This window comes from Taudactylus pleione, unplaced genomic scaffold (assembly GCF_031769625.1).
Source record: "Taudactylus pleione unplaced genomic scaffold, aTauple2 ptg000455l, whole genome shotgun sequence".
NCBI classification, from domain to species: domain Eukaryota; kingdom Metazoa; phylum Chordata; class Amphibia; order Anura; family Myobatrachidae; genus Taudactylus; species Taudactylus pleione.
The window spans coordinates 1,271,574-1,283,653 of record NW_028284857.1 but is presented as its reverse complement, the minus strand read 5'-3'; the positions used below and the strand labels follow the sequence as shown (position 1 = coordinate 1,283,653).

Genomic DNA, 12,080 nt, shown 5'->3' with positions numbered 1-12,080 from the left:
CATACCTGGTGTCCTGGCTGTAATGACTATATAGGTAACCTAAGCCCATACCTGAGGTCCTGGCTGTAATGACTATATAGGTAACCTAAGCCCATACCTGAGGTCCTGGCTGTAATGACTATATAGGTAACCTAAGCCCATACCTGGGGTCCTGGCTGTAATTACTATATATGTAACCTAAGCCCATACCTGGGGTCCTGGCTGTAATTACTATATAGGTAACCTAAGCCCATACCTGGGGTCCTGGCTGTAATTACTATATAGGTAACCTAAGCCCATACCTGGTGTCCTGGCTGTAATTACTATATAGGTAACCTAAGCCCATACCTGGTGTCCTGGCTGTTATTACTATATAGGTAACCTAAGCCCGTACCTAGTGTCCTGGCTGTAATGACTATATATGTAACCTAAGCCCATACCTGGGGTCCTGGCTGTAATGACTATATAGGTAGCCTAAGCCCATACCTGGGGTCCTGGCTGTAATGACTATATAGGTAACCTAAGCCCATACCTGGGGTCCTGGCTGTAATGACTATATATGTAACCTAAGCCCATACCTGGGGTCCTGGCTGTAATTACTATATAGGTAACCTAAGCCCATACCTGGGGTCCTGGCTGTAATGTCTATATAGGTAACCTAAGCCCATACCTGGGGTCCTGGCTGTAATGTCTATATAGGTAACCTAAGCCCGTACCTGGTGTCCTGGCTGTAATGACTATATAGGTAACCTAAGCCCATACCTGGTGTCCTGGCTGTAATGACTATATAGGTAACCTAAGCCCATACCTGGGGTCCTGGCTGTAATGACTATATATGTAACCTAAGCCCATACCTGGTGTCCTGGCTGTTATTACTATATAGGTAACCTAAGCCCGTACCTGGTGTCCTGGCTGTTATTACTATATAGGTAACCTAAGCCCGTACCTGGTGTCCTGGCTGTAATGACTATATAGGTAACCTAAGCCCATACCTGGGGTCCTGGCTGTAATTACTATATAGGTAACCTAAGCCCATACCTGGTGTCCTGGCTGTAATGACTATATAGGTAACCTAAGCCCGTACCTGGTGTCCTGGCTGTAATGACTATATAGGTAACCTAAGCCCATACCTGGGGTCCTGGCTGTAATGACTATATAGGTAACCTAAGCCCATACCTGGTGTCCTGGCTGTAATGACTATATAGGTAACCTAAGCCCGTACCTGGTGTCCTGGCTGTAATGACTATATAGGTAACCTAAGCCCATACCTGAGGTCCTGGCTGTAATGACTATATAGGTAACCTAAGCCCATACCTGGTGTCCTGGCTGTAATGACTATATAGGTAACCTAAGCCCGTACCTGGTGTCCTGGCTGTAATGACTATATAGGTAACCTAAGCCCATACCTGGGGTCCTGGCTGTAATGACTATATAGGTAACCTAAGCCCATACCTGGTGTCCTGGCTGTAATGACTATATAGGTAACCTAAGCCCGTACCTGGGGTCCTGGCTGTAATTACTATATAGGTAACCTAAGCCCGTACCTGGAGTCCCACGACTATAATATCCAGGCAACCTAAGAACATGCCTAGTCCCAGGACTATAATATCCAGGCAACCTAAGAACATGCCTAGTCCCAGGACTATAATATCCAGGCAACCTAAGAACATGCCTAGTTCCAGGACTATAATATCCAGGCAACCTAAGAACATGCCTAGTCCCAGGACTATAATATCCAGGCAACCTAAGAACATGCCTAGTCCCAGAACTATAATATCCAGGCAACCTAAGCACATTCCTAGTCCCAGCACTATAATATCCAGGCAACCTAAGCACATTCCTAGTCCCAGGACTATAATATCCAGGCAATTTAAGCACATTCCTAGTCCCAGGACTATAATATCCAGGCAACCTAAGCACATTCCTAGTCCCAGGACTATAATATCCAGGCAACCTAAGCACATTCCTAGTCCCAGGACTATAATATCCAGGCAACCTAAGCACATTCCTAGTCCCAGGACTAAATATCCAGGCAACCTAATCACATTCCTAGTCCCAGGACTATAATATCCAGGCAACCTAAGAACATGCCTAGTCCCAGGACTATAATATCCAGGCAACCTAAGCCAATACCTGGGGTCCCAGGACTATAGTATCCAGGCAACCTAAGAACATGCCTCGTCCCAGAACTATAATATCCAGGCAACCTAAGCACATTCCTAGTCCCAGGACTATAATATCCAGGCAACCTAAGAACATGCCTAGTTCCAGGACTATAATATCCAGGCAACCTAAGCACATTCCTAGTCCCAGGAATATAATATCCAGGCAACCTAAGAACATGCCTAGTCCCAGGACTATAATATCCAGCCAACTTAAGCACATTCCTAGTCCCAGGACTATAATATCCAGGCAACCTAAAGCACATTCCTAGTCCCAGGTCTATAATATACAGGCAACTTAGGTACATGCATAGGGTTGGGGATCTATTTGCAACCTAAGCACAGTCTAGTACCAGGGCTATGTTTACTATATAGGAACATGCCTAGGACAAGGGTTGCATGTACCACAGGAAAGGAAACAGACAGATCACAGGTGCACAACTCCAAATTACTGATTATATATAAATACATTATGCAATAAAATTTTGCAATAAATAAATAGAGGTTTTTAGCATAATGATGGCCAAGGTTATGGGCCTACTCACCATATCCAGGTAACCTCTGTAGGGTAGGTCCCTAACATACTTGGGTTCAAATCCAGAGCGCAGGACACCCCCAAACCATCTCAGCTGAGCTACCCCAGGGCATCGCTCTAATGAGAAAGGTGAAGTGTAAAGTAAGATAGGTAAGAGCAGCTGTGGCTGCATATATAGGATAGAGAGGTGAAAATACAAATATAATAAAAAAACAAACAGTAAAAGTGTTAAAAATGTGCAAAAAAGGAAAAATGTGTTATAATGCGATGCCCTGAAGCAGACCAACCATAGCAATCCAGGGGACCCACGCCCCAAAAATCAACCCAAAGTTGCACTAAAGTATATAATTTGTAGGACTTGCCTAAATTTTGCCTATTACTAGTGTGCATTCACAATACCAGACTCCATGCTTTATACCAATAAGGGAGGGTGCTAGTCCAGGCTGAAGGTGTCTCAGCCTTCAGGTGTGCAAAAAAGCACACTATTTAATCAGTAATTTGGAGTTGTGCACCTGTGATTTGTCTGTTTCTGTGCCTGCAATAATAGTCTCAACAGGTAGCACCTCACATTATATATATTCAGGGTGTGCAGTCTAGGACCTTTCCCTATACACTTTTTGCACACCTGAAGGCTGAGACACCTTCAACCTGACAGCCGGGAAGTCGTCTGTCTAAATCCCTGTGTCTTAATTCCGACTCGGGACTAAAGATAGGCGTTGAAATCCCGACGCCCTCTAGATCCAGACGCCGGAATATCGACAGACAGCTTCCCGAACAAAGGTTAGCTCTTAGGGGGAGGGTTAGGTTTAGGCACCCCCGGGGGTAGGTTAGGATTAAGCACCCCCGGGGAGGGTTAGGGTTCAGCTGCGGGGAGGGGGGTTAGGCACCACCAAAAGGAGGTTAGGGTTAGGCACCACCAAGGGAGGGTTAGGGGGGGAGAGGGGGAGGGGTAGTATACTTACGTGCCCCTGTCGCAATCTCTCATGATCGGGCTTCCGGCGTCAGTATTTCACCCAGCAGCTATTCAGTCGCAGGGATATCAAACCCAACCCACCCAGCACACAGGTACTCTATAAATGATCACATCTGTCTAGGATATATGATCCATACATTACTGTCTCACCTCCTCCCATTGGTGTATATATCGGATGAGCCGGGAAAGTCGGAGCAGCCGGAGAAGACTGAGAATTTTAGTAAACCTGACAATTCGAAGGGCCCGGGCCGTCTTGTAAACCTCAGAGTCCACACGAGTCTCCAGGTCCACAATGAGGAATATATAATCCACTGGGATGGAAGACACAAAATCCACCAGAAACCAGCTCTTTAAATATTTCATCTTGATGGTGTGTGGGTCCAGAATTATTTCTGTGTTGTCCTCAACTAGGATGCCCGTTCGGAAATTCAGGACCAGGTCAGCCAAGAAGAAAGTGTCCGAGAGAACATTAAACACAATCCAGGGTGGGGTATTTTCATCCTTGAAGAATGTGATTCCCACTGGAAGTATTATCAGGTTCCCAACCATGAGGAGAAGCATAATTAGATCCCAATAAAACCTGAAGGAAGGTGAGAAGGTAGAGATGGAAAGAGAAGAAAAGTGAAGCAATAGTGAAGTCACTGAGGAAAGATACATGGACAAACATAGATTCAGAGGACAAAGATGGAGATATTAAAAGAAAACAGAAAGATTGGGATTCCATTTTCTATAAAAAATAATGTAGACAATATCTGAGACATCAAAAGAGCACAGGGAACTAGATTAGGGATGAGAACAGGTGAAGAGAGCAATGGATAGCGGTGATATGTCAGACCTAAAGAGGAAAAGTAATATAAAAAAATATTGGATCTCAGTGGAGAATAAGAGAATATATCAGACATTGATAGAACACAGAAATGTGTTAGAGTTGGGTCTCGGTGAAGGACAGGAGATGATATGAGACGTTGAGCACACCGAGATAAGTGATACGATAGGTAGAGCGAACTTTCGGTGGAGACTATGATATATATCTGACATTTCGGATGACACTGAGATAAATGAAAACATATGGAGAACAGAAGAAGATATGAGAAACTGAGATGACACAAAGGTAGAGGAAAATATTGGGAGAGTTGGAAATCCGGTGGAGGACAGACGATAGCAGACACTGAGAGGATACAGAGATAATGTGAAGCATAGATAGAGTTGGATCTTGCTGGAGGACAGAAGATAGCAGACACTGAGAGGATACAGCGATAATGTGAAACATAGGTTGAGTTGGATCTTGGTGGAGAACAGGAGGAGATAGGAGACATTAAGAGAACAGAGATAAATGAAAACATGAGGTTGGATCTTGGTGGAGAACAGAAGATAGCAGACACTGAGAGGATAGAGATAAAGTGAAGCATAGATAGAGTTGGATCTTGGTGGAGGACAGAAGATAGCAGACACTGAGAGGATACAGAGATAATGTGAAGCATAGATAGAGTTGGACCTTGGAGGACAGAAGATAGCTGACACTGAGAGGATAGAGATAATGTGAAGCATAGATAGAGTTGGATCTTGGTGGAGGACAGAAGATAGCAGACACTGAGAGGATACAGAGACAATGTAAAACATAGGTAGAGTTGGATCTTGGTGGAGGACAGAAGATAGCAGACACTGAGAGGATACAGAGATAATGTGAATCATAGATAGAGTTGGATCTTGCTGGAGGACAGAAGATAGCAGACACTGAGAGGATACAGCGATAATGTGAAACATAGGTTGAGTTGGATCTTGGTGGAGAACAGGAGGAGATAGGAGACATTAAGAGAACAGAGATAAATGAAAACATGAGGTTGGATCTTGGTGGAGAACAGAAGATAGCAGACACTGAGAGGATAGAGATAAAGTGAAGCATAGATAGAGTTGGATCTTGGCGGAGGACAGAAGATAGCAGACACATAGGATACAGAGATAATGTGAAACATAGGTAGAGTTGATTATACGCAATTGGGGGTAGGGCAAACTCACAATGTCCCAAATGTAACTCAACAGAGGGAGATTTTTGGCATCTTATATGGCAATGTCCAAAGATAAATACTTTCTGGCAAGAGATATGTCGTATTATATCAGACACAGGTATACCACAAGATATTCTCACTCCAGTGTCCTGTGTTCTAGCTAACATTGAAGATGAGTCCATTGATAAATACTCTAAACTATTTGTAAATAATATGTGCATGCTTGCTAAAGTGTGCATAGCGAGGGAGTGGATGGCGCCTTGCGCCCCGAGCATTAACGCATGGATATCACTGGTAAATAAAGTAGCTTCACATGAAAAATATGTGTTTGTAGCCAGGAAGTCAGAAAAGAAATTTCTTAAGATATGGTCTAGGTGGCATGAATCGACACATGCTGGTCATGCCAACTCGGGATCTGTTGGTGATTAATGATTGCTTACTGAATCTTGATGATAAATATCAAATGCCTGATATAATAGCTCTACATTTGTATGATGTTTAGCTGTGATTCAAATTGGCTGGCCGAAAGTAACTCTAAACGACTATGGCCCTGATTCAGAGCCGGACGCTCTGACCAGAGCGATCGCTCTGAATCAGGGCCCTCCTCCATTAAAATGGAGCGTCCTCCTGGACGCTCGTATAGCTGTGGGTCACCACCCACAGCATATACGAGCGTCCAACAAGATGGTCGTGATGGTCTTGACCATCGCGACCATCGGACTTGCGAGTGAAACCCTGTGGTCGGGTTTCTCAACCACAAGCCCAGGAGTGATTTTGGCTCTATCAGAGCCAAAATCACTCCCACTGACATCACTAGTGATGTCAGTGGGGCCAGCTTCAGACAGTAGGCGTTCCCATGGGAACGCCTCCGTCTGGCAGGCACGCCCCCGGCACGCCCACCAAAGGGGGCGTGCTGTCAATCAACATCGACAGCACGCCCCCTTTGGTGCGGGACCCGGAGCGATGGAAAGTCCTTCGCTCGCCGGGTCTCGCGCATGCGCACGACGGAGCTCCCTCCGTCGTGCGCATGCGCAGTGGGGACCATCGACCCACTTGCGAGCGTACTGCCGCTCGGGAGTGGGTCTGAATGACCCCCTATGTTAGATCCTCTCAGAAGATGCTTTTTCTATATACTATATGTTGATGTTTGTCTATAACAAATTGAGGCCACGTCCAGGTTTCTCTGTGAAATACAATTTATTGTGAATCAACAATTGTCAATATACTGTTTTTACAATGTTTCAGCACTGTTAGTATATTTTTTATGCTTGTAACTGCTTATAAAAATCAATAAAAATTTATTGAATTAAAAAAAAAAAAACATAGGTAGAGTTGGATCTTGATGGCGGACAGAAGATAGCAGACACTGAGAGGATATAGAGATAATGTGAAGCATAGATAGAGTTGGATCTATGTTGAGGACAGAAGATAGCAGACACTGAGAGGATACAGAGATAATGTGAAACATAGGTAGGGTTGGATCTTGGTGGAGAATAGAAGACAGCAGACACTGAGAGGATACAGAGATAATGTGAAACATAGGTAGAGTTGGATCTTGGTGGAGGTCAGAAGATAGCAGACACTGAGAGGATATAGAGATAATGTGAAACATAGGTAGAGATGGATCTTGGTGGAGGACAGAAGATAGGAAACACTGAGAGGATACAGAGATAATGTGAAGCATAGATAGAGTTGGATCTTGGTGGAGGACAGAAGATAGCAGACACAGAGGATATAGAGATAATGTGAAGCATAGGTAGAGTTGGATCTTGGTGGAGGACAGAAGATAGCAGACACTGAGAGGATATAGAGATAATGTGAAGCATAGATAGAGTTGTATCTATGTTGAGGACAGAAGATAGCAGACACTGAGAGGATACAGAGATAATGTGAAACATAGGTAGGGTTGGATCTTGGTGGAGGATAGAAGACAGCAGACACTGAGAGGATACAGAGATAATGTGAAACATAGGTAGAGTTGGATCTTGATGGAGGTCAGAAGATAGCAGACACTGAGAGGATATAGAGATAATGTGAAACATAGGTAGAGATGGATCTTGGTGGAGGACAGAAGATAGGAAACACTGAGAGGATACAGAGATAATGTGAAGCATAGGTAGAGTTGGATCTTGGTGGAGGACAGAAGATAGCAGACACTGAGAGGATACAGAGATAATGTGAAGCATAGATAGAGTTGGATCTTGGTGGAGGACAGAAGATAGCAGACACTGAGAGGATATAGAGATAATGTGAAGCATAGGTAGAGTTGGATCTTGGTGGAGGACAGAAGATAGCAGACACTGAGAGGATACAGAGATAAGGTGAAGCATAGGTAGAGTTTTATCTTAGTGGAAGACAGAAGATAGCAGACACTGAGAGGATACAGAGACAATGTGAAGCATAGGTAGAGTTGGATCTTGGTGGAGGACAGAAGATAGCAGACACTGAGAGGATACAGAGACAATGTGAAGCATAGGTAGAGTTGGATCTTGGTGGAGGACAGAAGATAGCAGACACAGAGGATATAGAGATAATGTGAAGCATAGGTAGAGTTTTATCTTAGTGGAGGACAGAAGATAGCAGACACTGAGAGGATTCAGAGATAATGTGAAGCATAGGTAGAGTTGGATCTTGGTGGAGGACAGAAGATAGCAGACACAGAGGATATAGAGATAATGTGAAGCATAGGTAGAGTTTTATCTTAGTGGAGGACAGAAGATAGCAGACACTGAGAGGATATAGAGATAATGTGAAGCATAGATATAGATAAATGAAAACATAAGGTTGGATATCGATAGAGAACATGAAAATATATCAGATTTATAGATTGTAATCTCTACTGGGGCAGGGACTGATGTGAATGGCCAAATATTCTCTGTAGATACTGCAGAATATGTGTGCGCTATATAAATAACTGGTAATAAATAAATTAAATAGATATTGTGCACACAGAGATAAATAATACGATAGGTAGAGGTGGATCTTAGTGGAGAACAGACATTGAGATGACACAGAAATAAATTTATATATATATAGCATGCTTCCTATATAAACTAATATACTTGTAGCATACCACCTATATACACTAATATACTTGAAGGCAGCATACCACCTATATACACTAATATACTTATAAACTTGTAGCATACCACCAACATAAACTATTACATTTATAGCATGCTACCTATATAAAATAATAAAGTAATAGAAAGATATGTGTGTGTATATATATATATATATATATATACATATATATATATATATATATATATACATTTGTATATATACTTCATTGTGCTGCCTGCCCATGTTATACTCACACAGAGTGTTACCCCTGTCACCTGCCTGTACCCCAAAGTGCTGCCTGCCCATGTTATAGTCACACAGAGTATTACCCCTGTCACCTGCCTGTACCCCAATGTGCTGCCTGCCCATGTTATACTTACACAGAGTATTACCCCTGTCACCTGCCTGTACCCCAATGTGCTGCCTGCCCATGTTATAGTCCCACAGAGTATTACCCCTGTCACCTGCCTGTACCCCAATGTGCTGCCTGCCCATGTTATACTCACACAGAGTATTACCACTGCCACCTGCCTGTACCCTAATGTGCTGCCTGCCCATGTTATACTCACAGAGTATTACCCGTGTCACCTGCCTGTACCCCAATGTGCTGCCTGCCCATGTTATACTCACACAGAGTATTACCACTGCCACCTGCCTGTACCCTAATGTGCTGCCTGCCCATGTTATACTCACAGAGTATTACCCCTGTCACCTGCCTGTACCCCAATGTGCTGCCTGCCCATGTTATAGTCACATAGAGTATTACCCCTATCACCAGCCTGTTTCCCAATGTGCTGCCTGCCCATGTTATACTCACACATAGTATTACCCCTATCACCTGCCTCTACCCCAATGTACTGCCTGCCCATGTTATAGTCACACAGAGTATTACCCCTATCACATGCCTGTACCCCAATGTGCTGCCTGCCCATGTTATACTCACATAGAGTATTACCCCTATCACCAGCCTGTTTCCCAATGTACTGCCTGCCCATGTTATAGTCACACAGAGTACTACACCTATCACCTGCCTGTACCCCAATGTACTGCCTGCCCATTTTATACTCACACAGAGCATTACCCCTATCACCAGTCTGTTTCCCAATGTACTGCCTGCCCATGTTATAGTCACACAGAGTATTACCCCTATCACCTGCCTGTACCCCAATGTACTGCCTGCCCATGTTATAGTCACACAGAGTATTACCCCTAACACCTGCCTGTACCCCAATGTACTGCCTGCCCATGTTATACATACACAGAGTATTACCCCTATCACCTGCTTGTACCCCAATGTGCTGCCTGCCAATGTTATACTCACACAGAGTATTACCCCTGTCACCTGCCTGTACCCCAATGTGCTGCCTGCCCATGTTATACTCACACAGAGTATTACCCCTATCACCTGCTTGTACCCCAATGTACTGCCTGCCCATGTTATACTTACACAGAGTATTACCCCTGTCACCTGCCTGTACCCCAATGTGCTGCCTGCCCATGTTATACTCACACAGAGTATTACCCCTATCACCAGCCTGTACCCCAATGTGCTGCCTGCCCATGTTATACTCACACAGAGTATTACTCCTATCACCAGCCTGTACCCCAATGTACTGCCTGCCCATGTTATACTTACACAGAGTATTACACCTATCACCAGCCTGTTTCCCAATGTACTGCCTGCCCATGTTATAGTCACACAGAGTATTACCCTTATCACCTGCCTGTACCCAAATGTACTGCCTGCCCATGTTATACTCACACAGAGCATTACCCCTATCACCTGCCTGTACCCCAATGTGCTGCCTGCCCATGTTATACTTACACAGAGTATTACCCCTATCACCTGCTTGTACCCCAATGTGCTGCCTGCCCATGTTATACTCACACAGAGTATTACCCCTGTCACCTGCCTGTACCCCAATGTGCTGCCTGCCCATGTTATACTTACACAGAGTATTACCCCTATCACCTGCTTGTACCCCAATGTACTGCCTGTCCATGTTATACTTACACAGAGTATTACCACTGTCACCTGCCTGTACCCCAATGTGCTGCCTGCCCATGTTATACTCACGCAGAGTATTACCCCTATCACAAGCCTGTACCCCAATGTGCTGCCTGCCCATGTTACAGTATTTGTATAACATGTCATTAGTGTACATATAACATGTCACCAGTGAGTATTTGTAAAACATGTAATTAGTGTGTATATGACATGTCACCCGTGAGTATTTGTATAACATGTAATTAGTGTGCATATGACATGTCACCCGTGAGTATTTGTATAACATGTAATTAGTGTGTATATGACATGTCACCAGTGAGTATTTGTATAACATGTAATTAGTGTGCATATGACATGTCACCCGTGAGTATTTGTATAACATGTAATTAGTGTGCATATGACATGTCACCAGTGAGTATTTGTATAACATGTAATTAGTGTGCATATGATGTCGCCAGTGAGTACATGTATAACATGTAATTAGTGTGCATATGACATGTCGCCAGTGAGTATTTGTATAACATGTAATTAGTGTGCATATGACATGTCGCCAGTGAGTATTTGTATAAGATGTAATTAGTGTGCATATGACATGTCACCAGTGAGTATTTGTATAAGATGTAATTATTGTGCATATGACATGTCACCAGTGAGTACATGTATAACATGTAATTATTGTGCATATGACATGTCGCCAGTGAGTATTTGTATAACATGTAATTAGTGTGCATATGACATGTAACCAGTGAGTATTTGTATAACATGTAATTAGTGTGCATATGACATGTCGCCAGTGAGTACATGTATAACATGTAATTAGTGTGCATATGACATGTCACCAGTGAGTATTTGTATAAGATGTAATTATTGTGCATATGACATGTCGCCAGTATTTGTACAACATGTAATTAGTGTGCATATGACATGTCACCAGTGAGTATTTGTATAAGATGTAATTATTGTGCATATGACATGTCACCAGTATTTGTATAACACATCATTAGTGTGCATATGACATGTCACCAGTGAGTATTTGTATAACATGTAATTAGTGTGCATATGACATGTCGCCAGTATTTGTATAACATGTAATTAGTGTGCATATGACATGTCACCAGTGAGTATTTGTATAACATGTAATTAGTGTGCATATGACATGTCGCCAGTATTTGTATAACATGTAATTAGTGTGCATATGACATGTCACCAGTATTTGTATAACACATCATTAGTGTGCATATGACATGTCACCAGTGAGTATTTGTATAACATGTAATTAGTGTGCATATGACATGTCGCCAGTATTTGTATAACATGTAATTAGTGTGCATATGACATGTCACCAGTGAGT

General features: G+C 43.2%; 1 protein-coding gene across 1 annotated transcript in view; it reads right to left on the bottom strand.

Annotated features, from left to right (window-relative positions):
- Positions 1 to 12,080, bottom strand: part of HCN3 (hyperpolarization activated cyclic nucleotide gated potassium channel 3) — an 82,204-nt gene that overhangs the window by 47,992 nt on the left and 22,132 nt on the right. The window contains exon 2 of the mRNA XM_088448488.1: positions 3,800 to 4,229. Within this exon, the coding sequence (XP_088304614.1) occupies positions 3,800 to 4,229 (430 nt within the window). The remainder of the gene's footprint in view (positions 1 to 3,799; positions 4,230 to 12,080) is intronic.